This window comes from Dermatophagoides farinae, chromosome 2, assembly GCF_024713945.1.
Source record: "Dermatophagoides farinae isolate YC_2012a chromosome 2, ASM2471394v1, whole genome shotgun sequence".
In the NCBI taxonomy this organism is placed as follows: Eukaryota; Metazoa; Arthropoda; class Arachnida; order Sarcoptiformes; family Pyroglyphidae; genus Dermatophagoides; species Dermatophagoides farinae.
This window is the reverse complement of record NC_134678.1, coordinates 2,597,881-2,616,334: the sequence shown is the minus strand read 5'-3', so window position 1 is coordinate 2,616,334 and position 18,454 is coordinate 2,597,881. Positions and strand designations below refer to the sequence as shown.

At 28.7% G+C, this 18,454-nt stretch overlaps 3 protein-coding genes across 3 annotated transcripts; all 3 read right to left on the bottom strand.

Moving 5' to 3' along the window:
• Positions 1 to 12,492: 12,492 nt before the first annotated feature.
• On the bottom strand, positions 12,493 to 13,981 carry LOC124499789 (serine/threonine-protein kinase haspin homolog). Its single transcript, XM_047063756.2, has 2 exons — positions 13,632 to 13,981; positions 12,493 to 13,520 (listed from the first exon to the last, which is right to left on the bottom strand). Exons 1-2 carry the CDS (start codon positions 13,878 to 13,880, stop codon positions 12,528 to 12,530), a joined length of 1,242 nt encoding a protein of 413 aa, XP_046919712.1. The 5' UTR covers positions 13,881 to 13,981; the 3' UTR covers positions 12,493 to 12,527.
• A 152-nt stretch (positions 13,982 to 14,133) lies between these two features.
• On the bottom strand, positions 14,134 to 15,706 carry LOC124499790 (uncharacterized). Its single transcript, XM_047063757.2, has 2 exons — positions 15,265 to 15,706; positions 14,134 to 14,834 (listed from the first exon to the last, which is right to left on the bottom strand). Exons 1-2 carry the CDS (start codon positions 15,545 to 15,547, stop codon positions 14,620 to 14,622), a joined length of 498 nt encoding a protein of 165 aa, XP_046919713.1. The 5' UTR covers positions 15,548 to 15,706; the 3' UTR covers positions 14,134 to 14,619.
• A 313-nt stretch (positions 15,707 to 16,019) lies between these two features.
• LOC124499791 (uncharacterized) lies at positions 16,020 to 16,731 on the bottom strand. The gene is made up of 2 exons (XM_047063758.2): positions 16,420 to 16,731; positions 16,020 to 16,312 (listed from the first exon to the last, which is right to left on the bottom strand). The coding sequence occupies exons 1-2, from the start codon at positions 16,691 to 16,693 to the stop codon at positions 16,122 to 16,124; spliced, it is 465 nt and encodes a 154-aa protein (XP_046919714.1). The 5' UTR covers positions 16,694 to 16,731; the 3' UTR covers positions 16,020 to 16,121.
• Positions 16,732 to 18,454: the final 1,723 nt, after the last annotated feature.

Below are 18,454 nucleotides of genomic sequence, written 5' to 3'. Positions count from 1 at the left end.
TTTTTTGCTTTGTTTTTTGTTTTGTTCTATTAAGTTGAATTTACTACAATCCTCCTTACCAATATCATCCGTTGCAATATCCACCCTACCATATCACCATCACCACCACCAATCAAGTTGAAAAAACAAAACGGATATTATAATTGTCCGTATAATGGATGTGCCAAAAAATATGCTGATAAACAATTGTGTGAAGATCACATCGCCAACAAACACCTAAATAAAAGATTTAACTGCTCGATAACGGGCTGTAATAAACCTTATACACAACGAAACAGTGTTTGCAGGCATAATACAAATGCCCATAAGAACGAGTTACCATCATCACTAAGGTGAAATATGTATCACATATGTTGGACCGATTTTTAAAACTGAAAGAATGTATTCCTAAAGCTCTTAGAGCTATTCGATATGAAGATTCGGTGTCGGAATTGGAATGGCTCAAAATTGAACAAATTGTGCGAGTATTGAAACCATTTGAAATCGTTATCAAGAAATTATCATCGAAATCGAATTCTCATGAATTTCCTATAGGATCAAAAGCATCAATTGGCAAATTAGCAGATATTTTATGTAATCATCTTTTTTCCGGAAACTAGTTTTAAAATTTTATTTTCAAAATTTTCAAAATCATGAATAAAAATTGAAAAATAAGTTTTCATGTGAATAAAAAAAACGGGAACCGGACCCGGAATTTCCCAGTTTCGTTCCCGTTTTTTGGTTTCGGGACTTTGCATACCCTAACCTGTATATAATTAAGCGAGTTTTTCAATAAAAAAATAAAAAATTTGTCCTCCTTGACCTCTTGGCAACCCTACTTTAGCGTTTTATTTATGTAAAGATAACAGCAAAATACACATACACAAAAAGAGGATTCTAGAATTGCGTGTATCGATTAGATTTCATAGAAAATAAATGTTCAAACATTTTTTTTTCGCTTGCTTGCATGCTAGTTTTGATGAAACACGGTATATATTTGTTAAAATCATCGATTCAACTAATCACGAAACAAACAAAAAGGAATTCTGTTCGTCTATTTTTGTTATTGACAATATTGTTGTTGTCGCTGTTCTTGGAACCATATAAAATTCGAGGGGAAAAAACCTAAATATGCAATCTCTTCTATTAAATTCTAGAATTCCTTATCATCGTCATCATCATTTTTTTTCTCTTTGGTCGTCAACCAAAATAAAAAGGAATTCGTCTCATTCTTATTACTGTTGTTGTTTTTTTTTCTTGGAAAAATATTTTAAAGAATAAAAAAAAATAAGGACAGCGAAAAATCTAAAAAATTTCACCATCAAGAATTACCAGCAAATAAAACAAAAAACAAAATTATATTAAAAAACGAAAGAATAGTGGCCATTTTTCCACTGGACAAGACCAAAAATAATTTGCTTTTTTCCACAAAAATTTCTTGTTTGTTCACTTTTTATTTACCCTATTTTTGTGCCCATATACTGGCTGATTTTTTTTAATTTGTAAAAAACCTTTTTAAGATCACATAAAAAAACATGCCCATTTTCAGACATTCAATGGCCGTTAGGTCTTTCAAAATCGCCGATAACCTGCTTCATGTTAACACAAGAATGTGATACATTGGATCTATTGGAATTTATGGCGAGAACCTGAAGAAAATTCTTTGCACATCCGTGTTCTTTTGTTTTTTTTTCCAGTTTATATCAGAATCAAATCTCATTTCCATGTATTTGATTTGTCATAATAAATCATACTTGCACATCAGCATAATCTATTCCCGAATCTACATCCACTCAAATGATGAAAAATTAGCTAGCTAATTTCATTTATTCTCATATTACTATATGGATTATTCTCAACAAATACTAACATATAATATACCAGCCCGGTACAGGCGCTTCGCGCCTGCCCCAGGCTGGCCCGCGGGGCTGACTATTACTATATGGATAAAGTTTCAAAAAAAAAAACAATTTGAAACTATAGTTGTATCTTTTTTCAAATTTTCTATTATTTTTGATTAAAAATTATAATAAACAACAAATACTAACATATAATATATATGGAAACATTGAATCAACTTTTTTTTATTCTTTTTTTTTCTATTCTTATCGCTGCTTGTTGATGTATGAAAATAATTGATTTTGAATTCAAAGATGATATATATACAGATCTAACAACAAGATAAATTAGCTTCAACAAACAAACTAACACACACACACACACACACATACACATACAGCTAAAATGGTAATAGCAATAGTTTATTTAACTTGGACAATGACGATAAAACTGTTTCGACAATGATGAACGAAAAAAAGCAAAAAAAAACCATGATGCATGAAAAACAAAGAAATAGAAAAAAAAATTAGAATTAATTGAATAATGTGAAAGAAATAATGGATGGAAAAGCAGTGTGGCCAGAAATAAGTTGACGACACAATGACACATCTTAATCCGCAAAAGAATATTCTGTATATATATATCGAAAAGCAATGGTTTGTCATTTGGGATGATGTTTTTTATTTTTTCTGTTTTCATATAATAATATGAAATGGTGGACAGGATCATCAATTTTATCCATGATAACAAATTGTTTTGTTTGTATGTTAAAGAGAGAGATATGGTTATTACCGATCATTATCATCATAAATTCATATTTATTTATATTTTGAAAATTGTGGTCCACTTCGTTGTCAAAATTTCTGTTGCAAAATAGAACAAAAAAAAACAAACAAATCTCTAATAAATGACTATGCCTATAGAATTAAATAAGGATTTTTCATTGTGAAACGGAAACGACAAACAATTTGAAATTGAATATTTTGTCATTTTTTTTTGAAAATTTCATTTCATTTTTTATCTAATTAGCATACAATCACATATAATATATCATTATCATTTGTTGACAGAAATTGCAATCCATACACACACACACACATCCAGTTATAGATGTCAAAACATTTTTTTCTGCTCGAGTTTTTATTCCTTAATTAAAAACAAAACAAAAAAAAATTTGTTCTGTTTTTTTTTGGTTGAATATAGAATAACAAATGAATTTTTTTTTCTCATTTCACGATTGTTATTCTTCTTGTTGTTGCATGTCTTATTTTTTTTTCTCCAACTGATGTATTTGATTTTTTTTCTTTATCACTGGTTCAATTGTCAATCTTGGGCTATTGCCAATTTTTTTTTGTCATTGTTACATCTCGGAACTATTCATTATTATCACTATTGTCGTTGTAGTCGTTGTTGTTCCAATTATTATTACGTTTTTTTTTTCTTCGATTACTTTGTTCATTTCATTCATCGCTGTGATTCGGGGCTTTTTTTTCATTCGTCTTGTATTTCACATTTCTGTACGTGAGATTCAGTTTTCATCCAGTTTTTTTTCCTGCTCATTTGTTTAACTTTATATATGTATTTTTCAAATCAATAATGTGATTCATTAATTGTAATTTTTTTTTTACTTACAATAAAGATGAAAATTCTCATTTTTCCATGCACATACATTTATACTATTCATATATTTAACACATTAAATGAGGAAAAAACAAGAATTGAGAAGCGAATTCACGTCATTTTCATTGAATGTGTGTAAGAAAAAAATTTTTTTATGCAAAGTTTCATTTTGTTTTATTCATTCGTTTTTTTTTTCGTTTTTGTTGTTGTCATTTGAAAAACAAAAAAAAAAAAACGAAAAAACGCTTTCGGCTTTAATGTGCATTTATGAGTTTTTATTATATGGAATACATACACAATTATCATGTTGATTTAGTGAAAAAAAATGGTGAGATGATCATATGAAAATGTATGCCAAACCTAATCAAACGAAAGGCTTGGAACAAAAAAAAATAATAAATGGTGCTAGAAGTACAGTAATACCCCGCTTAACGCTGCCCCGTTTAGCGCTGATTCGATATAACGCTGTACAATTACCCTACATTGCATTACATTGTTACATTGTATATGAAGGGTAAAAATGCATTATGTAAAGATAGCCCCGCTTAGCGCTGTTTCGCTTAACGCTCAGAATTTTTGGAACGTAACCCCCGCGTTAAGCGGGGTATTACTGTATTCTAATTGACAACATTGAGAAATTTTTTTGTATAAAATGAGCCGAAAGAAAAATCAAAGAATTGTTCTAATAATGAAAATTCGTAGCATCAAGTTGATGATGGGGACATTGATTCACATGATTATGATAATGATGATGATTGTGCTGCTAATGATGATGGTGGAAATAGAATTGGATTTTAAAATTGAAAATTTTTAAAATATTTTCACAATTGTACAAATTTTTTTTCAGAAAAAAAAATGAGAAAAATGTAGATGTTAATGTCATTTTATAAATGTAAGAATATTCTGTATTGTAATTACATTCTTCCTTCCGTTCTTTATATGTTTTTTTTGTTCACTTCAATTTTACTATTTGTCACTTTACATTTTCAATAAGGTTTTAAATTTCTTTCACTAAATTCCTGCTGCATTTATTCTGTGAACAAATAAAAATGAAAAAAAATTATTATTTCTACATATTTCCATATTTTTCAATAGTTGATTTTTGAACAAATAATAAAAAAAAACTTTCAAAAAAAATTATGCTTTTATAATGTTAATTTAGTAAACAAGAAAAAAATTACAGTCATTTTCAGGTGATATTTGCCATCATCATCATCATCATCATCATCATCATCAATAATGAACAGATGAATGAAACAGAAGAAGAATCCCATTTGGATTTTACATTGAGCAACATATATGAAATTTTTTTTTCTTTTCTTTCACTCTTTTCTCGTATTTTTCATTATATAATTTATTGCTGTATACATTTTGGCTTGTTTTTACTCTAAAAGTGAACCAAAGAGAGTGAAGAGAGAATTTTGTTTTCTGCTTCGTTTTGTTCGGACAGAATAATTAATAATTGAAACATTATTTATGAAGATGATGATGATGATGATGATGAGTGCTAGTAAATATACAACAACAACCGAAAAAATGATGATGATGATGATGAGAGCAAAAAATAATTATTTTCATTTTTTTTTCTAACAAGGAAAAATAAGCTTAGGTACCAACATACACATTTATGGGCGTTTATCTTTATACTCAAATCAGTATATCAGTGATAATATTTATTAAACAAATGTTAGACACGGTTTTTCTATGACAATTCACACATCATCATCATCAGCTATAGCTGCCAACGAATTCCCAAAATGTTTAAAAATGTATTTCAAGTTAAACAAACACACACACATACATACATCTATATTCAAGAAAGGAATAATGAAAAAAAAAATTTCTTATAACAAATTGCAAACAAGAAATAGGCTAGTCATTGGGAAAAAAATCTTGGTTTTGTTGTGTTCGTTACACTGGATTCAAACCAACAAAATGTTGGCTTCACTGTAACGAATTTTTTTGTTATTTGACTTTTTTTTCTGTATATTTTCTGTTCATTCGTATGTGCTGCCGAATAAACAAAATGGAAAAAAAAACATTTGAATTTTTCCATAAAAATTGTATTCCATGAATTAATTATACGCAAGTCTCGTATGGTTTGTTTGCGTATATTTGATGGAAAATTTTCGGGACTAAATTCATAAATCTGATACACATTTTTTGATCGTTAGTTTTTTTTCCTCCTGTTCCACCATGAACGCAATCACATTATCATGTTTTAATCGTTTAGAATAAAGCATATTGAAACAAAACAAAAAAAAATGTACATTTAACTGTGGATGAATGTTTGCCATATTAAAATCAATACGAATGAAAAACAGATCGATAAACATGCAATCAATCAAGTTTTTTTTTGCAAAAATTTTCAACTAATTTGTTTTTTTTGTGGTTAGAAAGAATTTCGGTATTTCCAAAAAAAAAAAAAAAAAAAAATAGTCATTAAAATGACTGCGGATAAACTTGAGGTGACAATAATTCTTTTTCGTGATTTCTTTTTTGTTTATTTCAATACTTTCAAGTTGAAGTTTGGTATATCAACGTTTATTATTCATTTGAAAAAAAGTTATTCTCATTCTACGTGTATGATTGGATAGAATGAAAAAAAATGAATATATTTATTGTAAATTCTGATTCTGATGAATTCTGTTTTTACCATGAATGATAATATTTTTTCAAAATGTTAATTCATGAATTTCATTCCATTTATTTGTTCAGTATGAAATCAAAAAAAAGAATCAATATGAGCAATATGTAAGCAAATAATCTCAATCGAAATAAAAATATCAAATATCATTCTCAACATCAAATTTTTGTTTTTTATCATTATGTTTTTATTATATTCATATTTTTTTCTGTGATTGTCAGCAATTTTCATTCCATTTTCTCTCTTCTTTTTTTTCTCTTGCTATAAATTGTGATGGTGTTTGGTGTTTGTTCGATTTAGATATTGAATTCTATTAACTAAAAATCAGGAAAAAAAACAAATTCTATTCAAGATTCACTATCCACAAACGGCATTCAAACTATATCACAGTCATATCATATCAACTGAAAAAAAGTGGAAACAACAACAACAAAAAAATTCTCCTGCCATGCTGAATTTTTGTCAAAATTATCATTATTATCATTTACATAAAATGAAGCTACGTATGTCACTGAATTCTCTCTCTCTCTCTCTCTCTCTCACTATCCCTCTTTCTATTTAGTTCCTGAAATCAAAACATTCTGTGATCATGATAATTTTTTCAACAATAATATGAAAAAAAATTACAAACTTTTATTTTTGATTCCAAAAAATTTTTCGTGAAGCTAGATCATATATTTAATATATATATTCTATATGATGATTGTCATGAGTAAACTTTTAAACCCGTATAAAATGAAAAGTTCAAATGATATTTCTGTCTTTTATTTCAAGTATCTTCTCATTATCAACGTCGTCATTGCCATCATCATCACCATGCTCGTGCTAATTAATAAACTATATTGTTTTACGGTCTTGTTCTCATTTTTTTCCATTGAAAATCGGTTAACATTACCATTATTATTAAGCGGCATCAAGACAAGTCAGTCATCCGAAGACAAATATATATATATAAAAGAAAGAGAAAATGAGAATCAACAAAAAATGAAAGAATCAAAAAAAAAAAAATGTATAACAACTACTAAAAATGAAAAAGCATATTTGCTCATAATTAGTAATTTGAGCTCGTTCGTTCATTTTCTAAATAAATCGGACGGTCGGTTTGCTGGTCCACCAACACTGACACAACCACCACCACCACCACCACCACCGCCATCATCCAAGTCTAATTTTTTTCATTTGGCTCACTGATTCAAGTTATTTATTCCATTCAAGCCAACTATCTGCCTTTCGGACAGCTTGGATAGTTTTTTTTTGATGTTTGCATATGTGTATGTATAATGATTAGATCCAGTGGCATTATTATTATTCGTATATGCATGGAATATATTCACTCACACACACACACAAACACATGCAAACTTACATACAAATACCATATTAATGCAATAATAATATACAACACACAAACTGTTATCATTGATGATGATGATGATGATGATGATGGCTATTTTTGTTTTTTTTTAAAATGGTTTTACATTGAAAAAAAGCAGCGAAAAACTTTTATTTATTTTTTCACTTCAATTATTTTATTCTCAATGGTTTTTTCCATTGAAAAATCAATTGGTTCATTTCCTTTTTATATCATCATCATTGATAACTTGACAAATATAATAAAACCAGCATATAAATACATTTGTACAAATGTTCAAGGTATATATGCAATGTTTATATTGCTCAAAAAAAATGAACACAAACACACAATCCAAAAGTAAATATATCGATAACAGAGAGAAAAGGAGAGAGAGAGAGCGACATTAAATGCTGACATTCAGTCATAGAAAAAAAAGTACAAAAAAAAGAATTTAGTTATTACAAATGTTGAATACATATTCTTTATTGAGAATATATATATTTAGAAACGACAACGTATGCACAATATGAACGATATCTATTCTCCTAAATTATTGCTTTCATTATCATCATTATGATTCGATATAATAATAATAAAATGGCAGAATTACGTACGGCTTTAAATTGTATTGCATAGTGAATGAAGATATGATATTCAAGGAAGAAAAATCAATATATCATGAATGAATATTTCAGTATAGGAAAAAATAAACGTTATTAAAATCAACCAACCATCACCAATGGGAAAAAAAATCATCTTGCACTTGTCGCACATTTTGGAGATAGAAAAAGGATAATAAAATGGGAAAAAGTCCAAAAAAACATGCAATACAAAATACAAATTAATTCGAATTAATGTTTAGTAATATTTAGTGTATTTGGGCTTTTTTGTTTTTGATATTTACCTGGTTTTTTCACCTAGGCTATTCAAGTTTCAATCCAACGAATCAAAAACTCTCTTGGAAACGGTAAATAAATTACAGAATCCATAGGAGATATATTACAAACTATCAGTTGTTGTTGTCAACTACTAAAATTCATTCGGTTGATTTTGGTGGTCTCAGGTTTTTTTCAGTTTCACCAGCAACAAAAAAACAATAACAAAAAAAACTGGTAATAAATTTACAAGAAATAAATTTGTTACTTAAAACACACACACACACGAACACACACACTTATTTGATATTGGAAATTATTCGATTAACAAGCGACAACATCAATTTTTGTCATGAAAGAACAAATTATTGTACCATAATGGCAAAATCTTTTTTTTTGTTTTTTTTGAAGGAACAAATCCTTTTGGTATACGACAAAAAATGGCAGAAAAAAAACCTCATCAGCATCACTTTGCTATTTTTTTTGCCATACTTATTATTTTTAATACAGAATTCACTATTTCACAACCACGATGATGACAGGAAAAAAGAGAAGAAAAAATTGAATGAAAAGACTATTAATAAAATGAAAAAAAAATCAATAGGCAATATGTTTGTGACATACACTGATCAAAACAAAGGCAAAACTGAAAAAAAATCAGGCCAAGAATATTTTTGAAACAAATGAATGCAAGCTAAAGAAGAAGAAGAAAAAAAAGGAAAAGACATAAATTTCTAAATATATGACGATCAACTACGAAGAAAGAAATTTTTTTCCTGTATGCAAAATGAAAAACAAATTTTGTGAATGGAATATCCCGTGATGTGAACAAAATAATGGTCAATTTTCATTCAACTCAAGCATCCAAAAAAAAACTCTACGATGATTACCTATTCTAAAGACAACAACAAAAAATAATTTTTTATGATTTCAAAAAATGAAAAAAAAAATTCATTTGTCATTACAAAATGCAAATGAACACACACGCACACTAACACACACACACACAATTCATTTGGGTTTGTGTGCGTGCATTCTAAACAGTGAAATATTCTCTATTCTAAAATACACACTGTAATTATTATCTAAATGTCTATGAAAATGTAGTTCATATTGTGTTATCGTTTATTTGAACACATTTCACAGCTGTAATAATAATAATACACATTTATAACTCTACCATAGAAGAGTGTAATATAATAACAGCCACACAATCATGCATTGATAATATTCTAATTCTTGTATTTCATTTTATATATATAGATTTATATTTCGAATACTAATTGGAAAATTCTCCTCCATTATCATTTTTTTTTTTTTGGATTCACACACACACACACACAACATACATACGCAAACAATTTGGTAGATTACATTGTCATCATTGCAACAATGATGGTGTGTGTGTGTGTATATGGGTGTGTGCATGTTTTATGTTTATGTATGATGATGATGATGATGAAGACAATGACAGAGAAAAATCCCTAGGCTATATTAGAATGGACAATGATAAATATTTGTCATATGACAAATATTTTTAGTAGAAAAAAAAACAAACAAACAGAATCTCATTTTGGTTTCATTTTCACTAACCTTATGTGTGAATGAATGAATGAATGAATGCTAACTGTTTGATAGAATTCGGAAGCTTCAAAATCCGCTTTCATTTATCACAATTGTGTTGAAATAAATGTAATCGATACACTGTTTTTTGTTGTTTTTGTATTTGTTGTTTATCCTCAACGATTTCCATCATTTGATGAATTTAGTTTTAATTCGTTTGTGGTTACAATAGTGTATTTTTTTTTTTTTTTTTTTTTGGTTTGCTATCCACAATCTCCAATTTTGTTTTCTATTTCCTATATATATAAATAAATTACATGTAAATCTTATGATTGGAAGATTTATTCATTCAATCTAATTGATTGAATGTCGTTTTTGTTGGGGTTTGCTTGGTACTTTTCTTTTTTTTTTACAGAATTGAATTCAAATCAAGAAAGAAAGAAAAAAAAACGATCTGAATACAAAATTCGTCTATTACACTATGTTGCTAAGATCAATACTAAGTACACTAAGTACATCATCATCATCATCATCATCATCGTTGAGATGAAAAAAAAACAGAGAGAATAAACATAAAACAATGTAAAATGCACTATTAAAATTGATTCCATTCCATTCTTTTCCATTATTGTTGATGATGATTGTTTTGTTGTTGTTGTTGTTGTTGTTGTTGCAGTTAGTGAAACAAATGCAAACCAAAATAGTATACAAGTTGATTTATTTATAATAAATAATTCAAGAAAAGTTTTCATCATCATTATCATTATACATGTGGTACAATCAAATTCAAACTCAATTCAAAGTTGAAAATAGAAAATTTCTCCATATCATTGGTGTGTGTGTGTGTATGTTTGTGTTTGTGTGCTTGTGAATCTTGAAATCAAATCAAATAAATTTTTCTTGTATTTTTATATTATTCTTATTTTGATAATTTCTTTTCCTTCTCTCTCTCTCTCTCTCTCTCTCTCTCTCTCTCTCTCTCTCTCTCTCTCTCTCTCTCTCTCTCTCTCTCTCTCTCTCTCTCTCTCTCTCTCTCAATGTTTCTTATCCGTAGCCTATTGTATCTAGTTTGTTATTATTAAATGGCAAGATGGAAGAAATTATTTTTCTATTTAAATCACTTGCATATGAATCAGAATCAATTTATATTGCTATATTATATGTAACAAGAACATATACAAATTCGTTACAGAACTTAATAAGAATGGAAATTTCCGAAAATCGAAATTTTTTTTTATCTATTTGCTTCTATCATAATAATGTTGTTTGATTGTTTATCAATGATTAAAAGAATTAATGATTTTTTTTCTCATGATTGCACTCACACCATGTGAAACTTATTTTTGACTTTCAATTATTTTTTTTTTTTTAGCGATAACAAGATTTTCATAATGCTACTATATACACTACCGGTCCTGTCCTGTGTGTGTGTTTGTTTGTGAGTGCACAACATTATTTGTTGTCTAAGATTGAAGTGATGAATCAAAAGAGACAAAAAAAAACGAAAAGTGAAAATCCATTCATCTATTCACAAAAAAAAAATTTTTTGAAAACAAGATTATTTTTGCATGGTGCATTTTAAAAACGCAGATACACCATATTCAAAGAGAAGAATTTTCATCGATTAAAAAAAAATCCCTTCATTCAAAATTCAATTTCAACGAAAGCCTGTTTGAAATTGTTGGAACTTAAAATGTACTGATGAAACAAAAACAAAAAAAAAATCTCATCACATGAAACACACACACACACACACATACACAGGAATGATGACACATTTTCATCCAACATGTTATCGGAAACAGTTAATAAAAACCAACGAGAAAAAAATCAATGATGAATCACATACATACACACACACACACACCTTATCCACCTTCATTAAACAATGATAAAATATGGTGACAAACACCTGAATGGTAATTATGACAGACACATTATCAAAAATTAATAATCAAACCAATGGAGATGAAATCTCGTTGTTTCTGGTTTCGTAGTAGTAGTGTGATTATTACTACTTTTATCATGATGGTTGATTTACGGATTTAATGATGATGATGATGATTATTATTATTGGACAGAATGTATGTAGGTATGCGAAAGAAAATGACATTCAATTTCATTGCTTTTCTACTCGATTTTTTTTTTTGGTTCTTTCATTTAATTTTTTTTTGTTCATTCGGACTCTATTTGCTTGTTTTTTTCTCCGCATTATTGACAAATGAATGGCTGTCTTTCTCGTCATCAAGAATTCAGTCTTTTTTAGCACCAATTGCAATAAAAATCTGCAGAATCCAAATTCTAATTTTCATGATGATTTTGATGAAAGAAAAAAATTTCTTTAGCTCATTAATTCCTTTCATGACACCCAAAAATCATCATATAGAATGTCATTTTTATTCCATGTATGTAAAATATATTTGAATTTTAGAATCAAATATATAAATGTTCTACGATCATTTCAGCTGGACTGGAAATGTATGAAAGAAAATCAATTTTTCTTTGAAAAATTTTTTTTTAGACTAACTAATGCTGTATATAATATGACACACATTTACATGACGATAACTGCATTAACATTTAATTGTCAAATTTTTTTTTCTTCGATCAAAAAATGTGTTTTTTTAAATCATCCATTATGATGATTTTATTAATGTGAATTGTGATGAGCGGAAGTATTAGTAGAAGTAGTGGCTGGATTACTGGCCGATAATGGTGTACGAAACATTGTTTCGACAAAACCTCTTAATGTTTGATAATCGGAAATGGTATCGATCAAATTTTGTAATCCTTTTCTTGTTGTATGATTTGTATCAGCAGCGCGGAATGCTTCACTATTATAAACTTCATTGTAGAAATATTTACACCAATAAATATTGGTCTCAGGAAACCAATCACGCCATTTGTCCACCACTTTGTTATACATTAATTTGTATGCCTCTTCCTGTGAATCAGGATTAGGGGTCGATGCTGTTGCTTTCAAACGATTGGTCAGATCAGTAAAGTACACTTTGTCACCCAAACATATTCGAGAGAATGTTGCATCAATTAAACAGACTTTGACGCCAAAACTCTTGACATTATAGGAAACGGACCGTATGACAAATGTGATAGTTTCTTTTTTCGTTTTTTTCACTAATACATTACAGACATGTAGGTCACGATGTTCAAATTGATAGACACATTCGGCAACAGCTAATGCAAGTGTCACTTGATAACAAATTCCCAACAATTGACAGGGAGTCAATCCAACCGTAGCCCCTGCCGATGTGATTCGATATCGATGTTTGAACAGCTGCCATAATGAATCGCCACAATATTTCATCAATATAGCTAAATGTTCACGAGGTACACCATGTAGATCTTCAAAACGTTCCACTGGTTTTATTTTCATTTCATTTTCATCATATTTACGGATGAGAAAATAATTAGGAATTTCACCATGTACAATCTTTGTACAATAAATTCGTGGAAAACAATGTGTTTGATATTCATACCCATGGGCATCGCATGTTAGATTGTGTAAATCGGACAAAACTTTTGTGATAACTATTTCCTGATATACATCCGAATATTGTTCAAAGCCATTGAATGATAAGGCGTTCAATTTATTCAATGTTGCTTTCTGTACTACTTTGATAATCTATTTTTAAATACACACATATACACATCAATGATGATGATAATAATAAAATAAATTAATATTGTAACGGAAATGTGGCCATCATATGTATGTGTGTTTCAATTTTCTTACCTTGAAGACAATAGGAGTATAATTATATTCAATACCAATAGCTTTGATAACATGACTATAGGTTCCTGAATCAAGATATTCAAAATTCTGAAACGATGTACTAGGAAATTCGATTCCAAAATGTGATGGATTCTTTTGGCAACAAAGTTCCAAAACTTGAAACCAATAATCATCATCATCATTTTCATCATCGGACCGCAACGAAGTTAAACTTATATTCGGTAACAATAATGATTTCTTTCCAATCATCGCTTTTATTTTTGTTTCTTTATTTTCTTTTTCTTTCGTTCTTAGATATTCCAATATAGCGTCGTTGTTATTGGATTCTTTCTTCTCTTTTTTTTCCGTTCAAACTCTCAAATACAATATCGAATATTTTCGAATACTATTACTCCTACTTATTATTATATTTGAATAAAAACCTAAATGCACACAATACAATGAAAAAGGAAAAAAATAATAATAATAATAATAATAATAGCAAAAGAAAAGACAAACAAGGTTTTAAGGATTGTATTTCCTTCAAGTGTAAAAACTTTACTATATGTTATTATTATTATTTAGTATTAGTATTATTGTTATTGTTGTTGCTATTGGGCAAATTTTTTGTTGTTGTTGTTGTTGTTGTACATTTGGAGACAGAACATTTGAATTAAATTAATTGCAACATGATTAGATTATAGTATATATTGTATTAAATGATGAAGACACAATCTAAAATAACCGAAATTCGTTGATTGTATTTCGATATACATTGTTGGAACATGGAAGAATAAAAGAGAAAGAGAGAGAGAGAGAGAGAGAGAATTTTTTTTCTGGTTTGGTTTGGTTTGGTTTAGCTCGGTTCGGTTCTTTTATTATTTTTGTTGTTTGAATTCGTCTTCTCCATTCGAATTAGGTGATGATGATGATGATGGTGAATTGTCGATTGGATTGTTATTATATATTCTTATTTAATTTCAGATGATGACGATGATGATCATAATCATCATTTTGAAGGAGCTGATAAACAAACACCATCCTTACAGCCATAAAGGCAAGCATCTACTGGACTTGGATGGAATATCATCGATAAACGTGGACAAGTAAAAGTAATGTTTGGACTGCAATCTTTTCCTGTTAATGAATCGCCACAATATGTTTGACCTTTGGTTAATCCTTTGGGACATTCGCATTCAATGTTTTTCAGACATGCATTGCTCACTATAAAATTTGTTGTTATATTCAAAAATAAACATGAAAAATAATAATGACAATTAATAATAAGAATCAAATATTTGATGATCATAATAAAAAGAAATAACGAAATGAAATGAAATGAGATGTAATAAAAGATGGATCAAATAGGAATTCAATAATAAGATAAAAATAAACACCAACATACACACACACAGAATTCCATAGAAATAATTAGTGAAAATGAACTGTGTGTGTGTGTATGTTATATGAGCAAATGGTTTATTCATTCTACAATCCAATGTACACATAGAATCATTCATCAAACGATGAAAAGCATTCATTAAATTTCCATGTATAGAATACTAACATGAACAAAACAAGCAAGGTAGTTTGCTGTAATGAATATATATACAAAAAAAATTGTGAATAGAAAAAAACTTAAAACAACACTTACATAATGTTCGTACATCACATTCTTGGCCTTGTTGACAATCGACCAACAATACAGCCGCTTTGTTATGATTAGTATCACCACAGTAAAACATTTTCTTTGGACAAGAATTTTCTTTATTCAATTCATTCAGCTGTGTTCCACAGTATTCGCCATTTTTTTCCACCGAACAATTACATTGTTCATCGGCAGTATGACCATAATCCAGTTGATCATTGATCAATAAAATGAATGTTGATAAAATGATGCTGATTCGTTTCAATGAAATTGTATTGTATATCCTCATTTTTTTTTCTCTTGTTTCTTATTTTTGTTGTTCTTTTCGATAAGATTGTTGATTCACTTTTCAGGATTGCTTGAATGGTTTCACCTATCCTTCACCACTGTTAGAATACAAATGTTTAATAAGTTTTTTTTTCTACTAATATCTATTATGCCTTTGTATGTGGAAGTTGATTCTGGTTAAGATAATCGACTAAAAAAAACGACGCACTTTAAAAAAGAGTACATGTAGAACATTGACGTAATACAACAGTGAAGAAAAAATTATTGATTAATTCATTATGATTGTTATTATTTGATTTCATTTCATTTCATTATTATTAATTCCCTTCACATAATGTACTTGTAATTTTTTCTGTCAATATTTTTCTCTGCTAATACAATTTTTGTTTTTCATTCAAAATAAAAAAAAACAGCAGCATGTACTGGTATAATTTTCAACTACCATCCATAATTTATTAAGTGACAAAAAAAGATTGTGCAAAAGATTTTATTTTCGTCGAAAATTCCTGATCCATGAATTAGGATCTTATAAAATGTATTCTGTCATTGAAATGTACTCATATATTCATTATATTTTAAACACAATGACCATCACGGCAACCATTCGGACATGCATCGATCGGATTTGGATAACTTCGACCACAAGTAAATACAATAGATGAATTACAATCACGACCACTTAGACGATCACCACAGTATCGGGTACGACCATCAGCTTGAAGATTAGATGGACAATGACAATCAATATCCAAGAGACAAGCGTTACCTAATTGTATGAAAATTGACAGCAAAGAAAAATAAATCATTATCAAAAATATATTTATCATATTTGTCTATTCTATCCTATACGGGGGGTAGGTTAGGTTAGCTTACTGTAGCCTTCACGTTGAACATCACATTCATAACCTTGACGACATTTTTTCACAACAATAGCTTGTCCACGACGATTAGATGGACCACATAGATATTGATCTCGTGTACAATCCTGATTACGATTGATACGATTCAATTCGGTACCACAATATTCTCTTGTACTTGAACCACTACAACGACATACAGCCTCAATAGCGTTTGGTATGGCCACTAATAACAAAAAACAAGAAATCGGAATGATTATTTTGAGCATCATCATCGTTATTTGTGTCATCACTGTTTTCAATTAAAATTTGTTCTACATAATCCTTTAAAAAATACTGAAGCTTTTATAAATAAGTGAAAATTATCTCTCAAATTTGATCGAAGAAAGAAGAAAAAATCATACCAGAGTAACTGTATATATGGTATGAAGTGAAAGTGAAGGGTTTTCTTGGAATAATTGTCAATTAAGGCGGATCAAATATGAAAAATTTATCTTTCATATTTTTCATCTTCTATCGATTGATTCGAAATGTTTTTTTTTCTTCATTTCAGTTCTGCCGATGTTGCCAATTTAGACAGGCTCAGAAAAAAAACCAGTCAATCGAGCTTGTTTTCAAGATACATGAAGCAATGGATGAAACTAACTTAATAACTACTGTCATTTAAATGTTGTTGTTGTCGTTTTCTTCAAAAATAAAAAAAAATCGATTTTGAAGGTTTCAAAGCAAAGGAAAATAAATTTTATATATGTGAATGTTTGATGTATTTTACAAGGAAAAAAAATTGCTGAATCCAGATTATTGTTTATCGTTAATCAGCGAACCGTCATCATTATCGAAAAAACATTGAAAGCAAACTAAAAACAAGAAAATTGGTAAAAAGAGAGAAAGAAAGAGAGAGAGAGAGACATCAAAGCTAAAATTATCATTATTATACTGAGCTTTCTGGTGAAATATGGCGATTTCCTCAAATTAATGTCATCATCATCATCATCATTGTTGCCACCATTTCATGTCCTTCATTTATTTTATCTTTCTTTCAATCTAGCTTTATTGTGTTCTTTTATTATTATTATTATTATTACCGTAGTATCGCGAATATAACCCATAGTACAGGAGGTGTGATTGTGGAATAACCAAAAATGATCATACGAATAAAAATGAAATGAAATGAGTTAATTTGATGCGGGTTATATTATAATATATTCGAGAATCGACGCTTTCATTCATTCTTTTTTCTCGATAATAATAATATGATATAAATTTGTACGAATCAACAAATTCTGTTCGTTTTTTCCATATTTGATGATGTATTTCTGTGTGTGTGTGTGTGTGTGTGTGTGTGTGTGTGAGTATGGGAATTCATGTTCTTATTAGAATTCATTTATTGGCTAAAACTAGAATAATAATCGAATATAATATGGAATAGAAAATGAGAAAAATTGGTTGTGTTGGCAAATTCAACAAACAGGACAAGGAATCTTACTAGCCAATGGCATAACATTACAGAATGCACACAACAGAATTTCCAAACGTAATCGAATGTTCATTACAGAATGCACACAACAGAATTTCCAAACGTAATCGAATGTTGAAATGAACACATTTAAAGCAATGACAACAGCAAAATAGTTATGGCTACACACACCTGGGCGTCCAAATATTACAATCTGATTTGTATGATGAGATTCAATTCAATATATAATAATAATGCAATATTGTTGCAATACCAGAAAAAAATGATGATTTAGTTATATGTCCATTTCTGTAAAAATGTAACAAATTCTTACAATGCACAAAATCAGCATATGAAAGCATGGAATTAAGTCCAATTTATTAGTTATTCTGTCAGCATTATTCAGTGCAAATTCTCTCATTCATCTATAGTATTTTGTATTCTCTCTCTCTCTTTCTCTTTTATATCTTTTCTTATTCACTATCACTTTATTACTTAGTAGTTTTGGATGTTTGATTTTAGGTTTAATTTCGCTTCTATAATAATAATAATATTTTCTGACAAAATTGCACAAAAAAAATTACAATAAACATCA

Bases quoted from the DNA above. Each gene is read 5' to 3' on its own strand.
- LOC124499789 (XM_047063756.2), bottom strand. From the start codon at position 13,880: ATGATTGGAAAGAAATCATTATTGTTACCGAATATAAGTTTAACTTCG. The intron at 13,521-13,631 runs GTAAGAAAATTG...ATTTAAAAATAG, and splicing joins ATACTCCTATTGTCTTCAAG to ATTATCAAAGTAGTACAGAA.
- LOC124499790 (XM_047063757.2), bottom strand. From the start codon at position 15,547: ATGAGGATATACAATACAATTTCATTGAAACGAATCAGCATCATTTTA. The intron at 14,835-15,264 runs GTAAGTGTTGTT...CAAATTTTATAG, and splicing joins ATGTGATGTACGAACATTAT to TGAGCAATGCATGTCTGAAA.
- LOC124499791 (XM_047063758.2), bottom strand. From the start codon at position 16,693: ATGACACAAATAACGATGATGATGCTCAAAATAATCATTCCGATTTCT. The intron at 16,313-16,419 runs GTAAGCTAACCT...TCATACAATTAG, and splicing joins TGTTCAACGTGAAGGCTACA to GTAACGCTTGTCTCTTGGAT.